At 40.1% G+C, this 25722-nt stretch overlaps 1 protein-coding gene across 3 annotated transcripts in view; it reads left to right on the top strand.

Moving 5' to 3' along the window:
* LOC127049158 (HBS1-like protein) overlaps positions 1-25722 on the top strand; it is a 110783-nt gene that overhangs the window by 46715 nt on the left and 38346 nt on the right. For all 3 annotated transcript variants that reach the window (XM_050949655.1, XM_050949654.1, XM_050949653.1), the window contains one exon: positions 25513-25621. In XM_050949655.1, the coding sequence (XP_050805612.1) occupies positions 25513-25621 (109 nt within the window). The remainder of the gene's footprint in view (positions 1-25512; positions 25622-25722) is intronic.

Genomic DNA, 25722 nt, shown 5'->3' on the forward strand with positions numbered 1-25722 from the left:
TTTGAACAGATTTTATGTGAAATGTTTAACTGTACCTAATTTATATGTGCAAAGGAAAACAATGCATTTCCCATGTTTCCTCTCTTACCATAATTTTTTCGTTCTTTAAAGACTAAGAATATTTTTTATAAATCTTCCCCTACTTTAGTGTTTAAAAATTATTCAAAATGAGTAGGTATTACTAAATGATTACATTTCACAAGCACTGTATTACATATATTGTAAATAATATTTAAAGTTGTTAAATGTTAAGGCTTTAACTTTCAAAAATGTAATTTTGACACTTGTAAATCACTGAAGCCTGTTAAATATTTTTGTAAACATTTTCCAAAGGGTGAAGGTTTCCAATAGTTTTTTAAACATTTTGAATATAGCAGGTAGTCTAGAGAGCTTGTAGCAGGCTAATCCCAGCTCTCATTCATACTCCCAGTATGATCTTTGACAAAACACTTTTAATCTGTTTTAAAATAACACTGTAGTAAGGTGGGGCACTGACTGCTGCAGCGCCTCCTGCTGGTCAGTCTGGGAATTAGCTCATCTAGCTGTGGAGCAACCGCCTCTGTCCGGTTTCTCCCCTGCCCTTCTGTCTCCACCAATTCAGGCCCCGCATCTCTCCCAGACCACAGTGCCCTTTACCTTGTTGCCACACTCTGTCTCTGCCCTCCCAGGGGAGCTCCAACCCCCTATACCCACTTGCACCAGTGGCTACTGCCAGTCATCATGTAGCTCTTTCTCTCAGGGGCAAACCGCTGTCTGAAATGGTCACTCATCACTGGCAAGGGGATTGGACCTGCTGCCTTTTCTTGCCCTGTCTGCCTCCCTGCAGCCTTAGTACCTCCTCAGGTCTTTGCTGCAAGGCCTCAGCTTGGGAGGTCACCATGCCAGAGCTCCCCAGCTCAGCCGGCCCTTTCCCAGTACTGCTCTGTCCAAGGTATCTTTGTCTCTACCAGGCAGTTTGCTCCTTCTGGAGCAAGACTGACCTCCTCACCAGGAGCCCTTCTTATACTGGCCCTGCCGGGCCCTGATTGGCTGCCTCAAGCCCATTCGTGATTGGGTCCCGGGGCAGCCCTTTCCCAGGACTGTTTTTAACCCCTTCTAAACTGGGGCAGGCTGACCACTCCGCTACAAACACTGAACATATTTCTAATCTAACTGTTCTTGTATTGAATCCATCTCTGTATTGCCTAACTATAAAGGGAGTGGGTGGTGATGGAGCGGTATTATTTATTAATGTATATAAAATGTCAATGTATAGACAGTTTTCCTTACTACTAGACCTGATCAGACATCAGGATGTAATTTTTTGAAAAATATTACAAAACTTTAGTCAAACTGTTAGTTTTGAAAATTTTCAGTTAGCTCTATGTACTACTTATTTCTGTATGCAAAATACAGTAGTTAGTTATTTTAAAAAATGCCAGATGCAATAGATTGCCCATTTTCATCCTTTTATATAAACATTAAGTAATAAGGGCCTATTCTGTATAGCTCAGATAATGATTATCTAAAATAAGAGAAATGTCCATCATATTTAACAGCTTGTTTCCACCCTCTTTGCTCATCCTCCCAGAGTTAGAGGCAAAGTGTGAGGGGTTTCTTTTTGTTTCATTGCCCTAATTTGAGTGTCATCCAGCCCTGCTGCCACCATGCTTTCCTCATAATTGGCTAGCACATTACAGGTGCTATAAAATAAATTCTCCTTTCCTTTGCTCCTGCCTTGTCTCCTTTGGTGCTTACTGTACTCTAGTTAATGAAATATAACTGTTAGAGGACCCAGTTACAACATAGTAGTTTTGGTAATGTAGATGACCCTTAAGAAAACTAAATTGCCTTTTACCTTCCTTTGTCTCATCTATTTGATCCTGTTTCCCCAAAATGGTTACGCCCTTTATTTTGATTACCACCACCTCCATTTTTTTCTAACTTCCTCAACTCCCAAAAATTTTCTAGAATTCTCTTAGACCCTCTTGTGGCCAAGATACATATAGGCATTAACTACTGCCTCATTTTAAACTGCATTTTGAAGCAAAGTGCTGTTCTAATGTCCTCCGATCACCTTTTGCACAACCCTGTCTTCGACAGATTTCTCTTTGGGTTTTCTCTGGCTATAGCATCAAAAGGGCCCTCCAGCATATCTTCAGTGATTTCTTTTTGTTGATTATGGGTACTACTTTTATGCTTACCTCAGTGCAGCTTTTGACACTATGGGCTGCTTCATCATTCGGTATTGCCGCTATACAGATGTAGGCATTTCTGGTTCTCTCTTGAAAATCTATGCTGAAATCTGTCAAAGACGTGCAAAAGGTGATTAGAGGAAATTAGAATAGCACTTCGGTGCAAACACGATATGTTGGGGAAGAGTCAACATGGCTTTTTTTTCCTGTGGCACCTTATAGACTAACAGACGTATTGGAATTGTTTTTATAGATCCAGACTAACACGGGTATCCCTCTGATACTTGACAACATGGCTTTTGTAAAAGGAAAATGTATCAACAATGTTAGAATTCTTTGAGGGGGTCAACAAACGTGGACAATGGTGATCCAGTGTATATAATGTATTTGGACTTTCAGAAAGCCTTTGATAAGGTCCCTCACCAAAGACTCTTATGCCAGTGTCAGCAGTAATGGGATATGATGGAAGGTCCTCTCATGGATCAGTAACTGGTTAAAAGGGAAACAAAGAGTAGGAATAAATTATCAACTTTCACAGTGTAGCGAGGTAAATAGTAAGGTCTCCCAAGGATCTGTACTGGGACTGGGTGCTGTTCAACATCTTCATAAATGATCTGAAAAAGGGGGTAAACAGTGACGTGGCAAAGTTTGCAGATGATAAAAATGACTAAGTATAGTTAAGTCCAAAGCGGACTGCAAAGAGTTACAATGGGATATCACAAAACTGAGTGACTGGGCAAGAAAATGGCAGATGAAATTCCGTGTTGATAAATGCCAAGTAAAGCACATTTGAAAACATAATCTCAAGTATACATACAAAATGATGGGGTCTAGATTAGCTGTTACAACTCAAGAAAGATCCTGGAGTCATTGTGGATAGTTCTCTGAAAACATATTCTCAATGTGTAATGGCAGTCAAAAAAGCTAACAGAATATTAGGAATTATTAGGAAAGGGATAGATGATAAGACAGAAAAGATCATAATGCCACTACGTGGTACACCCACACCTTGAATACAGCATGCAGTTATTATGTGGAGATATGCCTATCTCATAGAGCTGGAAGGAACCTTGAAAGGTCATTGAATCCAGTCCCCTGTAAAGCAACTTTACAGCAGGAGCAAGGACCCTCCGCTGATGGATTTTTTTTTGCCACAGATTCCTAAATGGCCCCCTTAAGGATTGAACTCACAACCCTGGGTTTAGCAACTGAGCTATCCGTGAATGTTGTGGAGAAAATGAATAAGGACGTGTTATTTACCCTTTCATGTAATACAAGAACCAGGCATTACCCAATGATATTAATAGGCAGCAGGTTTAAAACAAAGTAAGTACTGCTTTGTACAACACACATTGTGGAACTCATTGCCAGGGCATCTTGTGAAGGCCAAAAGCATAACAGGATACAACAAATAAGTTTATGGAGTATATGTCCACCAATGGCTGTTAGGCAAGATGCTCAAGGATGTAACCTCATGGTCTAGGTGTCCCTAAACCTCTTGCTGCTAGAAGCTGGGACTGGAAGACAGGGAATGGATCACTTGATAAATTGCCTGTTCTGTTCACTCCCTCTGAAGTGTCTGGTACTGGCCACTGTAGGAAGACAGGATTCTGGGTTAGACAGACTGTTGGTCTGACCCATTCTGCCCACTCTTACGTTCTTAAGAGAGAGTTCTGTTTCTGTTATTGCTCTTTTGTAGTCTTTGAGAATGACCCCTTCTCTGAGGAGATCCACAGGGTCCATTTCCTGAACTTGTTTTTCTCTTATTCCTACCATTTCACCTGTCTGCAAACCATAGCCATTTTACATTACCAGCTTCGGTTTTCTCTTAAATGAAATCCTTAGCCATGTTTCATTTCCTCATGTCTTCACTATTCCAACGCTTCTCATCAGTGCTTTCCAGAGTCCAGAATGTTGTTAGCCATTTGTAAAGTTGATGAGCCAGGTAGCTTTAGATTTGCATAATTTTTTAGAAGAATACCCTAAGCAACTAATCGGGAAAACTGTAAATTCACTGTTAAAGTTGCACAATTAAAATCACAAGTAGGAAATGCAAAAATTAACACTAACGATTAAGCTACTTGCATTGGACCAGTGTTGTTCATGGTTTTTCTGATTAAATACGTCTTAAAATATTACTTTTTAAACTTACCAAAAAAGTGTACAACACACCAAATGAATATTGGTGTTTGAACCTTAATTTTTGTACTTCTTTACTTCGATTTTTAGCCTTTACCTTTTTTGCGACAACATCTGACAGTATGGCCTGAAAATACTGTATTTTAAAAAAAAAAAAAATTGGAGGGTTTTCAATATATAATTGGATTATTTTTTTAGTTCTCTGAAGTCACAAGTCTTCCAGTCTGTGAGATGCCTCAACATGCACTTTGCTAGTGACATTGCAGCCTCTATGGCACCTTTTGAATTATGGGAGGAGTGTAGTGGAGGATCAAGTAAGTGCAATTTTCATAAACAATGACCTGGTTTTGCAAAGTAGTAAAAAGAAATAAGAGCAAGTGGAAAGCAAAAATCAAAATAACACAAGAGAACATCACTCACTTCCCCCAGATAGGTCAGCTCTTTGACCATTCATGGTCAGGGTGGTTGTAATTTCACCAGTAGAGTGCACGCTAGGGTACTAACAGAGTGGAAGTTCTGCAACTTCACAGGGCATAAAGGAAATTAGGTAAAATATTAAAACCAGTTATATGTTAGGGTGTCTTCAGATTGGGAATTAAAAAATCAGTTATGTGCTGATTGATTATCATCTTTTCCTTAGCTCTTTGGGACATGATCATGTAACTTTAGTTACCTGACTTAATATCTTACAATTTGGATTGATATGCCACTACCATATTACATTTCTGGAAGGTGTTTATTGAATAATGTTAGATAAATTGAACAGCAGATTTGAGGTAATCCTGCTGTTTGTTTAGTAAATAACCTTTATTCCAATATTATCCTACTTCACTACCTTTCACACTTTGAATATATTTGAGTAATTTAACTTCTGTTTCTTGGGATCAGCTGAAGGCAATTCTGGTGCATAAGTATAAGCTTTGGGTCAGGACAGTTCTTATATTTGCACAGCATCTTGCATATTTGGGTGATACTGTAATCCAAATAATAAAAATATATGTAAGTGGTATACCTATATATGCATAAAACACTAACATCTTTGTTTCTAAAATATTTTGTCAACACAGAGACTAATAGCACCATCCTCTGGTGCTGTAATGTAAGTTTTAGATCAAACCTGACATTACTAACTGCATTATTTTTGGAAATGAAATTACATTTAATGTACCTGGTTTGTACATATTGTACTTTCAGTTTTACACACTCATATTGGACCAGAGTCTCAACAGAAATTCTGTTAATTTGCATCGACTGTATAGAGTTCTTTTCAATTTAGGTTACTAGCTAATGGATATACCCTTTTTAGGGCTATCTCACATATAATGCTGACTCTGTTCTTTATGTGCCCATTTATGGTCAGAGTTAAACTTCAGAAATATTGGACTGAGTTTTTTCCAAATCTCAATGAAAGCCATATTACAGTCATTTAAGTAAAATACGTTGAAAAAGAAAACACCACTAACGATTCATGGTTGTATGTCTATGTGAGAATCAGATATTGTGGTGTTCTGTTATAGAAATGTATGGAGTGTAAATTTTTAATGCACAAATGATTGTTTATAACAAATTAAGTCTTCAGATAAAGTGTAGGGAGTTATAGATCGAGAGAGGATCTTGTTGATCCTAACTAGGCAGATTAGCAAAGAAGCATGTATCCCACAAATCATGACTTTCCATAGGTACAGAATAAGCTGTATTGCCTTGTGATCATGTTAATTACTGGATTTTAGTCCATTGACTATAGTGATTTGGTACCAGAAATTCCAGTGGAACTTTCTTGTTAGAAAATTGACAAGTGAAAAAATAATTCTTTTGGCTGACACATCACTCGCTACTGGACCTTTAGGATTCTGCAAGGCAGAAACATCTGATAAGGCAGCTGATATGCATGTGTGCCCCATCCAAAGCAGATCTTTGTTGCTCTTGTATACTTGAGTGCTACTTTGATGAAACTGGAAATCTTGAAACAAGCGTTGTAGTCTTAATAGCAGTGCTTTTCTTATACTATATTAGATGTGAATGAGAAATAGCAGCCCACTTATTCTTATTTGCATGTATGGTATACAGATGCTCCATACATGTGACTGAAATATAGTCCAGTTTAATGAGTTTCTAAGGTATTTGCATATTACACACACAAAAATCGTGCTAAAAGAGCATGTTGCAAAGTCAAGCATTCAAAAGTTAGGAAATTCCAAAATTAAGCCACAGAATTTTTCCCTCTTGTGCCATATGCATTATAATACAGTCTGTACTCACATGAGCACATCCTACTTTTTGCCACAGGATACCTGCCTCATTAAGTGCACAGGATGGACCTGCTCTCGGGATGAACCAGAATTGGGCATTATTATCTGTAGGATCCTGCTTTATTTATTGCAGAAGTTGGAAGGTGTGTAGTGAGTGAGGCAGGGGATTGCAGGAAAAGAAAGGGTTGTGGTATGGTTAAGGCAGTTGAATGCTACCTGGGAGGATTGGATTTCAAGGTCAGAAGGGACAATTTTGATTATCTGCTCTAACCTCCTGTATAACACGCCATAGAATTTCCCCAAAATAATTCCTAGAACATGCCTTTTAGAAAAGAAAATAATTCAGTATGATCCTTGATAAATTATTCAAATGGTTAATTACTCTCACTGTTAAAAATGTATGCCTTATTTCCATTCTGAATTTGGTCAAATTTTAGTCATTGAATCATGTTACATCTTTTTCTGCTAAATTGAAGAGCCCATTATTAAATATCTTTTCCCATGTAGATATTTGCAAACTGTAATCAAGTCACCTCTTAACCTTCTCTTTGTTTTTGAGCCTATCACTGTAAGGCTTATTTCTTAATCCTTTAATCATTCTGAAGGCTTCTCTGAACACACTCCAATTTATCAACATCCTTCCTGAATTGTGGACACCAGAATTGGACATAGTATTCCAGCAGCTGTTGCACCAGTGCCAAATAAAGAAGTAAAATACCCACTTTACTCCTGCTTGAGGTTTCCCTGTTTATACATTCAAGGATAGCTTTTACCCTTTTGGACACCACATCACACTGGGAGCTCATGTTCTGGTGATTATCCACCACAACTACCAAATCTTTTTCAGTGTTCCTGCTTCCTAGGATAGAGTCTCCCATTCTGTTCTTTGTTCTTTAATGTATACATTTACACTTAGCCATATTGAGAGACAAGACATTTTTTTGCATCCAGAATTCCAGGTGATCCAGATCAAGTTAAATCAGTGACCTGTCTCTCCATTATTTACTATGCCCCAATATTTGTTAGTCACAAACTGTTAGTGATGATTTTATGTTTTCTTCCTGGTCATTAATAAAAATGTTAAATAACCATAGGTGCAGTAATCGATCCCACTAGAAACACAGCCATTTGATTCCCCATTTATATATACATTTTGAGAGCTATCAGCCAGTAATTCAAGTAATGTGTGCCAGGTTAATTTTGTATTTTTCTGTTTTTTTTAATCAAAGTGTCATGAGGTACCAAGTCAAATGTCCCTTCTGACCTTAAAGTCTATGAGTCTTACAGAAGTCTATATTACATCAACACTATTACCTTTATCAGCCAAACTGCTAATCTCATCAAAAAAAGATATCAAGTTAGTTTGACAGGATCTATTTTCCATAAACACCTGTTGATTGGCATTAATTACATTACCCTCCTTTAATTCTTTATTAATCAAGTTGTATATCAGCCTCTCTGTTATCTTGTGCAAGATCAATGTCAGGCTGACAGGATTAGTGTCTAAGGTGCCACAAGTACTCCTGTTCTTTTTTTCCAGATCATCCTGTTTACCCTTTTTAAATATTGGCACATTAGCTTTCTTTTAGTATTCTGGAACTTTCCCAGTGCTTCCAGGCTTATTGAAAAGCAGCATTAATGATCTAGCAAGCTCCACAACCAGCTGTTTTAGAACTTTTGGTTGTAAGTAATCGACCTGCTGATTTAAGAATGTCTAACTTTAATAGCTGCTGTTTAACATCCTCCTGAGATACTAGTGGAATGGGAAGAGTCTTAGAATATGATATGACTATCTCATCTGTTTTTCTCCCAAATACAGAACGGAAATATTTACTGAACACTGCTGCCATTTCTGTATTTTTGTTGATTATTCTGCCATTTCCATCTAGTAATGAACCAATATCATTGTTAGGATTCTTTATCTATCTATTTTTATTATTGACATCTAATGCCACTTGACCTCCCCTCTTGCCCACTTGATCTTTTCAAAATGGGTTATAACCAGTGATTTTAACATTCCAGTCATGGCAGTCCTCCTATCATGTTTCAGTAATACCAACTAGATCAAATTTACGCTCATAAATGAGCAATTCCAATTCCTCTTGATTGTTGTCCATCTCATAGCATTGGTATATAAGCAATCCAAGAATTTCTTCTTTTTGTGTCCTTTGGTTCCTTGATAAATTTTGTTCGCTCATCCTTGATTTTGTGCTGAATGCTCACATCTCTTGACTTCTCTTGCCAGCCTGTCCCCAAGGATATTGATTCCCCATCTACTGAGTCTGGAAGCCGTCCAAACTATATAGCCCCTTCTCCCTATAGAAGGTGGACCAGTGTTTTCCAAAGCAAAATCCTGCACCACTTACGTAGCTAGTGATCCACTTCCAACATCTTCTGCCTACTGTCTTTGTTTGTGGGACAGGAAGGATCTCAGAGAAGATTGCTCTATCCCTGTGTCAAGTGCAAAGTTCCCCTGTGGTGCTAAGCAGTCACTTAAACCAGACTTTTCTCAGCTGATCACTAATTTTTGTGTTCTTCATATTCTGACTTGAGACCGTGGAGTCTGATTGCAGAAGCACTGAGCGCTCACAACTGCAACGGAAGTCAATGGAAGCTGTACTTTGAACATAAGAAGTGCTGTATAATGCTAAGTACTCTGAAAAATCAGATACTAGGTATCTTAAATTGGGCACTGTAAATTTCTGGATACTTCTTACATTAATCTTTTTGTCACAGTGCCCCATCTGTAAAATGGAAATAATCATACTCCTTCACTTCACAGGCTTGTTGTGCAGGTCCAGCTCTAGGGTTTTTGTTGCCCCAAGCGGCGGGGAGGCAGAAATAGCCGCAATCAGTAGCAGTTCCACCGCACCACTTTCTTTTTCGGTGGCAATTCGGTGGCAGGTCCTTCCTTCTGAGAGGGACCGAGGGACCCGCCGCCTAAGAGCCCGATGTGCCACCCCTTCCCCGTAGCTACCGCAAGCACATGCTTGCTGGGCTGGTTCCTGGAGCTAGCCCTGTTGTTGTGAAAATAAATCTATTCATATCTGTGAAGTATTTGGATACTATTGTGATGAGCACCATAGAAAAAGCCTCTGAGGAAATGAATAATTCTGTCTTCAGAACAGAGCATGAACAATGCACAGAAATTAGGCATGAAGCGACGCATTGAACAAGGACGCAAAAAATATGAATAGCTGTTTAAAAGAGCACCCTACATTCTGTGTACAGAATGAGGCATGAGTCTTGTGGACAAAACGGTATGTGATCATGTATATTAAAGACTGTATCATAAATGCATGTGCACAAAGAAGCCAAATTAAGGTTGCCTAGGCAACCTTAGTTCTGGCATTTTCTAACTTTTGAATATTTGACATTACAACCTTTTTAATTATTTTTAATATGGTTTTTAAATGCAATTTCCTAGGTGGCATTTCATTATGTGGCATTATCTTGACACCCATGTGGGTCATTGACAGGGTTGGAATTTTTAGGTTCATTGTACAGGCCTCTGCTGCTTGAGCTAATCGAGCAACTGATAGCAGTGGTAAGCTGTCATCCTGTCTGGGGACCAGCACTAGAGGGGGTTGAAACACAGAATTTGCCAGTGGGTTTCATAGACGTTTGCTGGGGAATGGTGAGACTCTGGAATCCTGGATTCCACTCCAGGCAGTGGAGGGGCGTGTCTAATTACACAGACTCTTCTACTGATTTTCCCCCAAGTATGACCCTTCAGCCCCATTCCCTCCAAGCTGACTCTGTCCCAGTCCTGACTTTTCCCTACCCTTGAGTCCTCATGCCAGTCCTTTCTCTTCACTTGGTCACTTCCAGTCTCTACTTCTCAGATTTCTCATCCCAGTCTTCTTGCCCTGTTAGGCTCACCCCTCCATACTCCCATCCCAGTTCCAGTCTTTCCCCAGCTCCTTGTTTTCTGTCTCCTTGCCTGGCCAGTTCTCCCCCAATCCCAGCTCCTCATCCAATCTGTCTTCCCCTCACTCTGGCCTCCAGTCACCTCTCCGGCCCTGCTACTCCTAGTCCCCAGTACTACTGCATCCAATCTTAATGAATCTTCCTCCCACCCCTTTCACTCCCTCCAGTTCCTTGTCCCAATCTCTTTGCCCAGCCAGGCTCAGTTCTCGCCCTGCATCCTAACTTCTCATCAGATCTGTCTACCTCTCCTCCACTCCTCCTTCCTGCACTCCACTGGTTCTCAGTGCCAGTCTTTCCCCCACAACTATTTGTTTTCCTCTCCCTCCCGCCAACCTCCAGTCCCAGCCAGAGCCCTCACCCCCACACCTCAAGCCTCTGCCCTAGCCCTGAGTCCCCTACGCACCCCAAACTCCTCATCCCTGGCCCCACCCCAGAGCCTGCACCCCCAGATAGAGTCCTCACCTTCCCTGCACCCAAATCCTCTGCCCTAGCTCTGAGCCCCCGCTCACATTCCAAACCCCTTGGCCCCACCCCAGTCATACATCATCTCCATATTGGTGCACATTACAAAATTCATTCTGCACAATGATGTAAAAAATTAGAGGGAACATTGGCCTGGACCCAGTACGGTGCAACACACAGCTCCTCAGGTTGGGGCATGCCCAGTGCAGATGGAATCTGGGGAATTTTGCTGCTAAAGTCTATCTATACTGAGCATGTGCCAACTGCAGTTTTTCAAAAGCTTAGAACTTGGTCCAAATTTGGGTGCATTTTCACAGCAAAAAGCTAGTCTCTTACACTAAGCCAATCTCTCTGCCAAATTTCAAGTCCCCAAAGCGTGTCAGTACTAAACTTTTCAAAGAAGAAGGTTGCCAGGGTTTTTTTTTTTTTTTTAACATGGGCAAAATGTATTTTTCACTAGCCTTGTAAGTGAATAATTTTGGCTGAAAATTTAAAAAAAATTCATTCTGAGGCAAACACCTGACATAAAAAGTTTTTGCCTAAACAATTGAAATTTATAGTTATATAAAGTTATAAGCAACTGAAAACAGGGTCATGTACTTGGAAGCGTTGGACAATTTTGATAGTAAGGGGTGCTATTGACTCTGCCTATAATACTGCACAGTAATGAACTATTCAAGACCTAAGCTGATGCTGGAAGTAATGTGGGGAATTCAGATTGGATGCTGTGTGTTCTGATAATTCAAACTAATCCTAATGGTATACAGGAATTTGTTTTCAGTGCCCTCCTGTATCACCTTCTGAATCAAAACCTTACCACTCTTGAAATTAAATATCCCTATATTCAGGCACAAACATAGTTATATTTTTTAGCATTTTTCACTGAAAATGCGCACTGGTAGTTTCACTGAAAAATTTTAAAAAATATTTTCATATATTCACTGACTGAAACCTTACAGAGAAGATAATAGTTGGTAACAAGCCTAAGTTACCTGGAAAACCCCGTCTGTGGTTTGTATTCAGGAAATAACCTTTCTTTTAAAAAGAAAAACAAAACTCAGTGTTCTTATTTGAGGAATTGTTTTCAGTAATGTCTTGTGAGTAGCTGAATCTCAATACTGTGGGACTGACTTACCCTGCCTTTTCCCCCCTCCCCGTTTAAAATTTTCAAGTTTTCAGTTACAGATGTTCAGTAGCATCAACTGTACATTGCAAGTACTTTATTTATAAATGTTGTATTCGGTTGCAATGTTTTGACTATTTTACTAAAAATGGCTTAGTTTTGAGTTTGTATAAGTTAAATTTGTAGAAAAACAGCTTTCTTTGCAAAGCAGAATTTTACATTATTATATTTATAGTGTGAAATTTGAGCTAGTTGGTGTATCTTTGCTGTTTGTTTTATCACTCCTTAAAGAGCTGCTGATGCCTCTTGGCAAATATAGAAAAGTCTGTTCTGTTTCATGTTTTAAGTTTTCCTGTCCTGGAGTCCTTTACTACTTTGTATATTTGTCTGAAAACCACATCCTATTTGTTCCAACTGGCAGGGCCGACGCTTGCATTTAGGCAGCCTAGGCAATTGCCTAGGGCGCCAGAATTATTGGTGAGTGGCATTTTGCCAGAGGGGGCGGCAGGTGGCTCCGGTGGAGCTGCCACAGTGGTGTCTGTGGACGATCGGCTGCTCATGTGGCTCCGGTGGACCTCCCGCAGGCAGGATAGTGGCAGCTCCACCGGAGCCACGGGACCAGTGCGTGGGGCGGCGAAATTGCCGTGCGCCTAATGCGCTCAAACCCCTAGCGCTGGTTCTGCCAACTGGTACTTGTTTCTCACGTGCAGTGGACTTTGCTTTTAAGTTTTTTTGCTTGGGCAAAAGTGCCTTCTAGTGATGAGGACATTGTAAAACATATTTCAGCAGAATGTAAACTTTTAAATATTCAAGTTCAGCAAACCTTTCAAATATTTTAGGAAGTTTGGAAGGGACATTGTAAAAGCTGAGGATGAGGTAATAGTAGTCTACTAATTCTGAGTCACAAGGCAAAAAGAGCACGTGGTTGAGAATCCTGAATTTTTGAGCTCAATTCCCAAGACTGCTGACTGGCCTTAATACCTTGTACTTATAGAGCAGTGGTCTACAACCTTTTTATGCACAAGAACACTTTTTTTTAAATTTTAGTGCAACCTAAGATCTACCCCGCCCTTTCCCCAAAGCCCCACTCCGCTCACTCCATCCCCCCTACACGTCGCTCGCGCTCCCTTACCCCCACTCACTTCCACTGGGCTGGCCCAGGGGGTTGGGGGTTGGGAGGGAGTGTGGGCTCTGGGCTGGGACGAGGGGTTCGGAGTGTGGGAGGGGGCTCCGGGATGAGCTGGGTGCAGGAGAGGGTATGGGTGCTGCCTCTGGTGGGGAGGCAGTACTGGGGTAGGGGATTGGAGTGTAGGAGGGGGTTCAGAGTGCAGGGTAGGGTATGAGGTGCTGACTCCAGGAAGGGGTTGGGGTGCAGGCTCCCTGCGTGCCCCCAGCCCCACTCAGGCACATCGGCACATTCTCCCTAGCATGAGCTGGGCCACCTCCTATCCCCCAGCCAGCCAGTAGTGCATCATGTGGCCACACCACTCCTGGAAGGGGCCAGCGTGCCCGTGCAGCATCTGGGGTGCGGCACGTGGCTACATATGCTATCCCTATCTGCAGGCACCTCCCCCACAGCTCCCCATTCCTGGCCAGTGGGAGCTGTGGGGGTGGTGCTTGCAGGCAGGAGCAGTGCACGGAGAACCCATCCCCCACTTCCCAGTGACCCCTCTACACCGCCATAGCTGGAGATTGCGATCGACTGGGAGAGTCTCCAGGATTGACCAGTCGATCTTGATTGACCGGTTGGTGATCATGTTTATAGAGCATTGCACAAACTCTTAAGTGGGCCTCAATGCATCCCTGTAAATGAGGTAATTGCCATTGGAGGTCCCATGGCTATCTTGATCTAAATTGTGCAGTAAGATTCCTGAGTTTGGCAGCATTCTAGTACAGCAGATTGGAGATTTTGTGGCAGGTTCAAATGTATTAAATTGAGTGTTTTATTGAATTAAATATGAAAACAAAACATGAAAAATCAATGTAATATTCCTCATTCCTTAATTTGTTATAACACTCAATTTTATATTGTCTCTTTTTTAATTTTTCTTGTTCTGCAGAGTTTTGATTGGAAAATGCATAATTATATTATAGAAGCTGTCAGGAAGCTGGAGGTCCTTATAGTTGGGTAAGGAACAGTGGAGATTTGACCCAGAGAAAGCTGTTGGATATGCACATGAGCTGGATGTTGTAGTGATTAACAGTGGAATAGTTAATTCTGTTGATACTGAAATTTGCATGAGTAGATGTCCCTGTAAACTTCCCATTGAGATGAATGAGTGCAGTTTACACTTCACACAAGTGAAACACAGACTAGACTCAGGCTGACATCTCTGCATCCTTTATCTTGCACAATGCTAATGTTTGGAAGGTTTTTACAACAGTAATGGCATAGAAACTTTTTTTAAATGATAGCATGGATTCTGGAGCATCATTCTGTGACAAGGGATGGATTTTTGTGGACATGGGCCTTGGTTATCATTATAGTCACTTTACAGATGGCGAAATATTAAGCAGAGAAAGGGTGCTTCTATATTAGGAAAAAAAAAACATATTACAAACAGTGCAGCACCACTAATGTAGTCAAGGTAAAGCTTTTTTTCTTGATGCCGTAAAATCATACCTGGAACAGATTTATGTTACACGGAGCCTGAGCACAGTCTGGTAAGTACTTACATCATTGGTGGCTGTTGCCACAATACAGGTAGACTAAGTGTAAATGACTACTTACTCATGGTCATATAGAAAGTCTGTGACAGAGCAAGGAATGGTGAATGGAAAAGTGAATAAGAAAGTGTTATTTACCCCTCACATACCAAGAACCAGGGGTCACCCAATAAAATTAGTTGGCAGCAGGTTTAAAACAAACAAAAAGAAGTACTTCTTCATGCAGCTCACAGTCAACCTGCAGAGATTATTGCCTGGGGATGTTGTGGAGGGCAAAACTATAACTGGTTTCAAAAAAGAATGAGATAAGTTCATGGAGGATAGGTCCATCACTGACTATTAGCCAAGATGGTCAGGGATGCAACCCCATGCTCTGGGTGTCCCTAGGCCTCTGACTGCCACATGCTGGGACTAGATGATGGAGGATGAATGACTTGATGATTGCTCTGTTCTGTTCATTCCCTTTGAAGCATTTGGCATTGACCACTCTCAGACGAAAGGATATTGGGCTGTTTGGACCATTGGTGTCATCCGGTATCATGGGCACTGACTCCATGGGTGTGCCAGGGCTGGAGCACCCATGGAAAAAAATTAGTGGGTGCTTAGCACCCACCAGCAGCCAGCTCCGCCCTCTGCCTGCAGTGCCTCCCATCTGTCCGCAGTTCTGCCAATCAACGACTTGCTCTCCCTCCCAGCACCTTCTGCTCACTGCAGTCAGCTGTTCCGCGATGTGCAGGAGGCGCTGGGTTCGGGGGAGGGGTTGGAATGGGGTAGCATGGAGCAGGGACAGGGAGAGGCATGGTGAGGTCTTAGGAGAAGGTAGAGTGGGGTGGGGCCTGGAGCTGGGTGGGGGTGGTAATTTGGGGGAAGGGAGTGGGTGGGGGTGGAGCCCAGTATGGCCATTCTCATGAATGGAAGTCAAAATATCTAGTTCTCAATTCCATTCCTTAAGAACAAGACCATCCTTCCTCACCTTTTAACTTACACATTCAGAACCTACAAGTGAGACTGATTCATAGCTTCTCAATGATTGAATTGATTTTTTTAAAAAAGAACTAATGTTTTGACCTTACCAACTTTAAATGTTAATAAATTAAAAGCTACTAAATCATTTCTTCAGATTTGGCATGTTTTGTAGAACTTATTGAGATGCCAAACCATGTACTGTAGTGTTCTCTATAAATGTGCAAGAAATTCTGATTTATTATATTTGACAAATCATTTATAGTAATACTGAGATCATATTTCACGTCACAAGCATGGGCAGAATTAAGGCTCAGTTTTCAACTTTAACTCTGCATTCTCTGAATTGTTGAATGTTTAATTCAACATTAGTGCTGAGTAATCAGTGCTAGGTTTTGATATGTTTCTTCTAAAGATTGAAAGTGCATGATTATCTAGACTGGAGATACAGTAATGTAATTTGTGAGATAATGGAAAAGTACATATGCAGGGCTTATGTTCTAGTTTTAGGTTTAAATAAGTATTTAATGGCAAATGCTTGCTATTAACAAAGACAGAACATATACTGAGAAATTAGTCTCTGTATCCTTTCCAATAATCAAGTATCAGAGGGGTAGCCGTGTTAGTCTGGATCTGTAAAAGCAGCAAAGAATCCTGTGGCACCTTATAGACTAACAGACGTTTTGGAGCATGAGCTTTCGTGGGTGAATACCCACTTCGTCAGATGCATGTAGTGAAAATTTCTAGGGGCAGGTATATATATGCAAGCAGGCTAGAGATAATGAGGTTAGCTCAATCAGGGAGGATAAGGCCCTGTTTAGCAGTTGAGGTGTGAAAACCAAAGGAGGAGAAACTGGTTCTGTAGTTGGCAAGCCATTCACAGTCTTTGTTTAATCCTGAGCTGATGGTATCAAATTTGCAGATGAACTGAAGCTCAGCAGTTTCTCTTTGAAGTCTAGTCCTGAAGTTTTTTTTGGTGGAGGATGGCCACCTTAAGGTCTGCTATAGTTGGCCAGCGAGGTTGAAGTGTTCTCCTACAGGTTTTTGTATATTGCCATTCCTAATATCTGATTTGTGTCCATTTATCCTTTTCCGTAGAGACTGTCCAGTTTGTCCGATGTACATAGCAGAGGAGCATTGCTGGCATATGATGGCGTATATTACATTGGTGGGCGTGCAGGTGAATGAACCGGTGATGGTGTGGCTGATCTGGTTAGGTCCTGTGATGGTGTCGCTGGTGTAGATATGTGCGCAGAGTTGGCATCGAGGTTTATTGCATGAATTGGTTCCTGAGCTAGAGCTACTATGGTGTGGTGTGCAGTTACTAGTAAGAATATGTTTCAGGTTGGCAGGTTGTCTGTGGGCGAGGACTGGCCTGCCACCCAAGGCCTATGAAAGTGTGGGATCATTGTCCAGGATGGGTTGTAGATCCCTGATGATGTGTTGGAGGGGTTTTAGCTGGAGACTGTATGTGATGGCCAGTGGAGTCCTGTTGGTTTCTTTCTTGGGTTTGTAGTTTGTAGTTCATCTGCAAATTTGACACCATCAGCTCAGGATTAAACAAAGACTGTGAATGGCTTGCCAACTACAGAACCAGTTTCTCCTTCCTTGGTTTTCACACCTCAACTGCTAAAACAGGGCCTCATTCTCCCTGATTGAACTAACCTCATTATCTCTAGCCTGCTTGCATATATATACTTGCCCCTAGAAATTTTCACTACATGCATCTGACGAAGTGGGTATTCACCCATGAAAGCTCATGCTCCAAAACATCTGTTAGTCTATAAGGTGCCACAGGATTCTTTGCTGCTTTTCCAATAATCAGTTTCACATCATCCATATGTATTTTATATGAACCTAAATTCATTTCTTGGCAGGAGGATTCTGATAAATATATTTGACAATCACTGACAATTTTCAGATCAAGATTAGATTTTTTTCAATACAATACACACACTGAATTATTTTGGGGAAGTTTTATGGCCTTCAGGAGGTCAGACTAGCAGTTCCTTCTGACCTTAGAATTTGTGAATATATGAGTTTTCAGTGCACAAATGTTCATAACCACTATCTTAACTGCCACTGCTTTTTGGTAATCTCAGCAGAGAGTCCAAGGACTGAATGGGCATTGAAACTGAATCATACTCTTCTTCTTAGAGGAGGTCCTTCCAGGTTAGGGTTGAGAGAGACATGCTGAATGTTTGGGGAAGGTTGCATTGCTGCTGGCTCTGTTCTGTGATTAAACTGGTCTTCAGTCTCCAAGGTGGTCAGTGTTACACTCTGTAAGGGCATTACATTTACACACAGTTGCTAAAAGTAGAAAATAGAAGTTCCACATATGTAAAAGTAAAATAAAGGGAATATAGATTGATGTAAAATTTACAGAAGCACCTGTCTCATTTTCAAAACTAATTTAGACACTTAGGAGTCTACATTTCATTGGCTGTAAGCACTTAGGAGTATAAGACACTTTTGAAAACGGAACACAGGCTCCTAAATTACTTACGTGCTTTTGAAAAATTTACCCTTTATCTAGTGTTTTTGTGTATAGTGATATTAACAGTTTGAGGTGATGTAACTGCAGCTTCCAGTTGCCACTGAAACAAGTAGGATGTAAATATTAGTCCAAATTAGGGTGACCAGAAGTCCCAGTTTTATAGAGACAGTCCTGATTTGGGTTTTTTTTTCTTATATAGGCTCCTATTCCCCCCCACCGCCTGTCTGGTCACCCTAGTCCAAATTCTCTGTGTAGCAGAGCCTTTTAACTGCTCAGGCAGAGCAGAGAGGCTATAATCTGGCTTTCGATATCCAGCAAAGAATTCCCTTATTGGAGAATTCCCCTGCTGGTACAAATATAGTAGAGCAAGTTCTGTGCCTGTGTCCTCTGCTGTTGGGCTGCTTTGAGTCACATCAGGGCTGGGACTGGCCCTGAGAATCAAGGAGTCCTAATTAACACCTTCATATTCCACTTCTCCCCTTTGCCAAAACGATCTTTGGCTCAATAGAATTCTGGGCCATTGTATCTGACCCTAATATTTCTACCAAAGTAGGCCCTAAACGTTTAATCTTATATTGAATAGTCATAGAAATGTAGGGCAGGAAAGGATCTTGAGAAGTCAAGTCCAGCTCCCTGTGCTGAGGCAGACCAAGTAAGCCTGGAGTATCCCTGACAGGTGTTTGTCCAATCTGTTTTTAAAAACCTCCAGTAATGGGAATTCCACAACCTCCCTTGAATCCTATTTCAGAGCTTAACTACTGTTACAGTTAGAAAGTTTTCCTAATATCTAACTTAAATCTCCCTTGCAGCAGTTTAAGCCCATTACTTCTTGTCCTGTCTTAAAGGACATGGAGAACAATTGATCACCATCCTCTTTATAACAGCCCTTAACACATTTGAAGACTGTTATCAGGTCCTTCCTCAGTTGTCTTTTCTTAAGATTAAATGCCCAGTTTTTTAACGTTTCTTTATAGATCAAGTTAGAAAACCTTTTATCGTATTTGTCACTCTCCTCGGGACTCAATTTCCCATTTGTTCACATCTTTCCCAAAATGTGGAGACTAGAACTGAACACAGTACTCCAGCTGAGGCCTCGCCAGTGCAGAGTAGATTGAGACAATTACTTTCCATGTCTTAAATACGACATTGCTGTTACTGCACCTCAGCATATTAGCCTTTTTTGCAGCTGTGTGATGTTGACTCATGTTCAATTTGTGATTCCCTATAATCATCAGATCCTTTTCAGCAGTACTAATATTTAGCCAGTTATTTCCCATTTTGTAGATGTGCATTTGATTTTTTTTCTTCCCAAGTGAAGTACTTTGCACTTGTCTTTATTGAATTTCATCTTGCTAAATTCAGACCAATTCTTCAGTTTTGATTTTTAGTCCTGTTCTCCAAAATCTTGCAAGCCCTCCCAGCTTGGTGTTATCTGCAAATTTTATAAGCGTCCTATCCAGTCCATTATTCAGGTCATTAATGAAATATTGAATAGTAAACCGGGGGCACAGCTGAGGAACCATTGAAAGACTAGCCAGAAACAGACAGGAGTGGAGGAGCTTCATCGCTACCCTAAAGGCCGGAGGCATAAAGGGAACATCATGATGATGACTGGACCCAGGACTGACCTCTGTTGGACCTTACTAGATACACTCTTCTAGTTTGACAATGAACCAGTGGTAACTACTCTTTATCTTTAACAATCTTTCAACCAGTTTTGCACCCACTTCATAGTAATTTCATCTAGACCACATTTCCCTATTTTGCTTATTAGAATGTTGTGTGGGACTGTGTCAAAAGCCTTACTAAATTCAAGATATGTCACATCTACTCCCCTCTATCACCTCATTCACAAGACCACTAACCACATCAAAGAAGGAAATTATATTGGTTTAGCATGATTTGTTCTTGTCAGATCCATGCTGGCTATTCCTTATACACCTAGTATTCTCCCTGTACTTACAAATGGATGGTTTACTAATTTATTCCAGTATCTTTCCAAATATCAAAATTAAACTGACTGGTGTAATTTTCAGAACATAAGAATAGCCATACTGGATCAGACCAAAGAGCCATCTAGCTCAGTATCCTGTTTTCTGACAGTGGCCAATGCTAGGTGCTCCATAGGCAATCATCAAGTGATCCATCCCGTTACCCATTCCTAGCTTCTGGCAAACAGAGACTAGGGATACCATCCCGGCTAATAGCCATTGATAGACCTATCTTCCATGAATGTATCTAGTTCTTTTTTTGAACTCTGTTATAGTCTTGACCTTCACGACATCCTCTGGCAAGGAGTTCTGCAGGTTGACTGTGTGTTGTGTTTAAAAAAAAAACAAAACCCTTCTTTTTTGTTTTAAACCTGCTGCCTATTAATTTAATTTAGTGAACCCTAGTTCTTGTGTTATGAGAAGTAAATAACAGTTCTTTATTTACTTTCTCCATACCAGTCATTATTGTATAGACCTCTGTTATATCCCCACTTAGTCCTCTCTCTTTCAAGCTGAAAAGTCCCAGTCTTATTAACCTCTTCTCATATGGAAGCCATTCCATATGCCAAATAATTTTTGTTACTCTTTTCTGAACCTCCAATTCCAATATATCTTTGAGATGGGGCAACCACATCTGCATGTAGTATTCAAGATGTGGGTGTACCTTGGAGTTATATACAGGCAATAAGATATTTTCTGTCTTATTATCTATCCTTTTCTTAATTATTCCCAACATTCTGTTAGCTTTTTTGACTGCTGCTGCACAGTGAATGTATAATTGGGATTATGTTTTCCAGTGTTCATTAGTTTGCATTTATCAACATTGAATTTCATCTACCATTTTGTTGCCTAATCACCCAGTTTTGTGAGATCCTTTTGTAGCTCTTGCAGTCTGCTTGGGACTTAACTATCTTGAGTAGTTTTGTATCATCTGCAAATTTTACCACCTCACAGTTTACCCCTTTTTCCAGATCATTTATGAATAGGTTGAATAGAACTGGGCCCAGTACATACTCCTGAGGGGACACCGCTATTTATGCCTCTGCATTCTGAAAATTGACCATTTATTCCTATCCTTTGTTTCCTATCTTTTAACCAGTTACCAGTCCATGAGAGGACCTTCCCTCTTATCCCATGACAGCTTACTTTGCTTAAGAGCCTTTGGTGAGGGGCCTTGTCAGAGGATCTCTGAAAATCTAAGTACACCATATCTACTGGATCCCCATTGTTGTTGGGGGGATCCAGTGGACATGCTTGTTGACTCCCGCAAAGAATTCTAGTAAATTGATGAGGAAGGATTTCCCTTTACAGAAACCATGTTAACTTTTTCCCAACAAATTGTGTTCATTTATGTGTCTGGCAATTTTTTTCTTTACTATTGTTTCAACCAGTTTGCCCTGTACTGAAATCAGGCTTACCAGCCTGTAATTGCTAGGATCACTTTTGGAGCCCTTTTTAAAAATTTGGTGTCACATTAGCTATCCTCCAGTTATTGGTACAGAAGCTGATTTAAATGATAGGTTACAAACTGGTCGCTAACCAGTTTGGAGTGAGAAGGTCGACCGTTGGACCCGTGTTGATGGAAGCGTGCAGGGCCATTAATCGCATCCTGCTCTGAAAGACTGTGACACTGGGCAACATGCGTGACATTGTGGATGGCTTTGCACAAATGGGCTTCCCTAACTGTGGAGGGGCGATCGATGGCATGCACATTCCAGTTCTGGCACCAGACCACCTAGCCACTGAGTACATTAATCGCAAGGGGTATTTCTCAATGGTTCTCCAGGCACTTGTGGATCACCGTGGACGTTTCATGGACATTAATGCAGGCTGGTCCAGAAAAGTGCATGACGCATACATCTTGGAACAAATTGGTAAATTAAACAATTAAAAAGTCACCAGGAACAGATGGCATTCACCCAAGAGTTCTGAAGGAACTGAGATACGAAATTTCAGTACTACTAACTGTGGTGTGTAATCTGTTGCTTAATCAGTCTCTGTACCAGATGACTGGAGGGTAGCTAATGTAACACGTATTTTTAAAAAATGACTCCAGAGGTGATACTGTCAATTGCAGGCCAGTAAGCCTAACTTCAGTACCAGGGAAATTGATACGTCTGTTCTTTACTATACAGATGAACACAATGTGAAGGGGAAGAGTCAAAGGAAATCATGCCTAATCAATCTATTAGAACTCTTTGAGGGATTCAACAAATGTGGACCAGGGTGATTCACTGGATATAGTATAATTGGACTGTCAGAAAGCCTTTGACAAGGTTCCTCACCAAAGGCTTTTAAGCAAAGTAGGCCTGTCATGGAAAAGAGAAGATCCTCTCATGGATTAGTAACTGGTTAAAAGAAAACAGAGGGTAGAAATAAATGGTCAGTTTTTACAGGGGAGAGAGGTAAAAACGGAGTCCTTTGAGGATTTGTGCTGGGACCGATGCAGTTCAATTTTTTTAATTAATGATCTGGAAAAAGGGGTAAACAGTGAGGTGGCAAAGTTTGCAGAGGATAAAAATGACTCAGGATAGTTAAGTCCAAAGTAGACTGCAAAGAGTTACAGTGGGATCTTACAAAACTGGTGGCTCGGGAACAAAATGACAGATGAAATTCAGTGTGGATAAATTCACAGTAATTTGCATAAGTCCAACTATACATACAAAATGATGTAACCTAAATTAGCTGTTAGCACCCAAAGATCTTGGAGTCATTGTGGACAGTTCTCTGAAAAGATCACAATATGTAATGGCAGTCAGAAAAAAAGGCTAATAGAATGTTAGGAATCATTAGTAAAGGGATAGATAATAAGGGGAAAATATAATACCAATATTTAAATCCATGGCATTCCCACAACTTCAATACTGTGTGCAGTTCTGGTCACCCCATCTGAAAAAAAGTTATACTAGAACTGGAAAAAGTACAGAGAAGGGCAACAGAAATGGTTAGGGGTATGTAACCACTTCCACAAGAGGGGAGATTAAAAAGGGTGGAATGGTTCATCTTAGAAAAGAGACAACAGGGGGGATAGAGATCTATAAAATCATGAATGTTGTGGAGAAAGTGAATGAGGAAGTATTATTTATTCCTTCGCTGAATACAAGAACCAGGAGTCACCCAATGAGATCAATAAGTCAACAATTTTAAAGCAAACTTATAAGGAAGTACTTCCTTCATATAATGCACAGTCAACCTGTGGAACTTGTTGCCAGGGGATGTTGTGAAGACCCAAAATATAACTGGTTCAAAAAAAGAATTAGATAAGTTCATAGACCATAGGTCCATCAATAGCCATTAGCTAAGATGATCAGGGATGCAACCCCATGCTCTGGGTGTCCCTAAACCTCTGAGTGCCAAAGGCTGGGTCTGGATGACAGGTAATGGATCACTCGATAAAGTGCCCTGTTCTGTGCATTCCTCTGAAGCATCTGGCACTGGCCACTGCTGGAAGACACAGTACTGGGCTAGATGGACCATTGATCTGATCCAGTATGGCCGTTCTTATGTTAAAACTTTTCTTTGGGAACTGGATACCAGTTTTGAGAGCCACAAAAAATATATATAAGTACAGATTCTAGAATCAGATTTTTCGTTAGGATTTAAATTTTAACTTTTAAGGCATTAACGAGGTCAAGAAATAATAACATTAAATTAAATAAGCATTTTGAGATATGGCTGCTAGAGAGATGTCAGAATTAAAGTGGGAAGAGAAAAAGCAAAATAGTAATAAGAATGACGTAATTTTTCAGGTTGAATAGCTCTGTTTAGTCTTTAGTTGACCTGTGTAAGTGCTTTAAAAACCAAACAAACACTTTGTTTTCAACCAGTGGTCCATGACCTGTGAGAAGTTTTCAATCCACACCATTTATTTTAGACAGTTGTGTAATTTATGCATTACTAGCATCATCCTATTTGTGTATGATGCATAAACTTAATAGCATCTCATGCATATGTCAAAAGTAACTCTGAGCTTTTCATGTCTATCACTCCTTTATTTTCTTGCATTTTGTTATTTTATCCCTTATTTACACCCACTCTGGATACGTGTGTATGTTTGATCAAAACCAATTATTATTTTTCATATTTGAATAAAGATTTTTAAATCTAAAAATTTGCAGTTTTTGTCAGCATGCATATATATAAAAATATTAATCCTTGTATTAATAATACTTAGCTCTTATAAGCACATTTCACCCATAGATCTCCAAATGCTTTACAAATAAAAGTGAGCATAATTATCCCCATGTTACAGGTGGGGAAAATTGAGCAAAGAGATTGAAGATAAACTCATTAAATATTGAATATTGTGACCAGCTGTGGGATCTTAAAAAAATGCACATGCTCTTTTGGCTTACTCTCTATTAAAGAACTGTCTGTGGTATTCTGTTCCCTCACCTGAAACATTAACTTTAAGAGCCTTGACCACAATTATATATAACCTGTATACCAATTTGATTGTGTGGTTTTGAAGATATAGCTGTCATGCTTAAAATACAATAAAAAGTAACCATTGAGTGGTAGGATCAAATGACTCTTAACTCATCTTACTATAGGCAGAACAATTAAAATACTTATTCATCAAGAAAGAAGAGTTCATTTGATGTTGAAAATGAGAATTACTGGTTTATTGGACAATATGACTGCATCTCAGAGCCATGACTTAAGAAGACTTGCTAGGAATGTGAGATTCTTCTCTTTCAGAGGTCAATGACCCTTTTGTACAGCGTTCAAAGGAATTTGATTGAAAAATTTTTAGGTTTTGCAAGACCGCTGAAATACCAGTTCACATAATTCAAAGTAAAACATTATATGCTTGGTTTGGTTTGTTTAGTTTTAAATAATAGTAAAAATGTGACCTGAAACTCACTCATTTAATCTTGCTATAACATAACACACCCAGCAGCATTAAAAAAGATACATACATTCAACAAGAACAAATCAACTCCACTCAGTCAGCCAGTGAATCGGCTACAAAACCTCTTCTTCATTCCTTATTGTCTCTGGGAAGATACGCAATTTATTTTATGGAGTTTTTCGAGAAGATTGAGGTTGACTTTTGAATAACACCATCTACGTCTAAATCAGTGAAGAAACAATAGAGCCTTTCACTGGAAATACATTTGTTTATGTAGTCCCATGGGTAATTACATTGTAGATACAGGACGAAAATGTTTTTATTTTGATTTCAGTGTGAAATTCACACTTTCTGGGCTGCCAAAAAAAGGGGTATATTAGGAGTGTAACTTGTTAAATCTTCTATTATTCCATCAATGTTAGTTCCAATTTTAAGTTCACACTTTAATTTTTCTGCTGCTAGGAAAACCAAGAGATTCCCAGTCAACCAGAATCGATTCTAAAATTGTGCCGAAAGTTACCAAAATGACTGTGTCTGGAAAGAAACAAGCTATGGGATTTGAAGTTCCAAGGTAAACCAAGCTTCATACCTCAAGATACTTTAACAGTTCTTCTTTCAGACTGGTGCACCTGTAGCAAGTTTACTTCTTTTTATATATATTCTACAGAGTTT

Source organism: Gopherus flavomarginatus, chromosome 4 (assembly GCF_025201925.1).
Source record: "Gopherus flavomarginatus isolate rGopFla2 chromosome 4, rGopFla2.mat.asm, whole genome shotgun sequence".
Classification (NCBI taxonomy): Eukaryota; Metazoa; Chordata; order Testudines; family Testudinidae; genus Gopherus; species Gopherus flavomarginatus.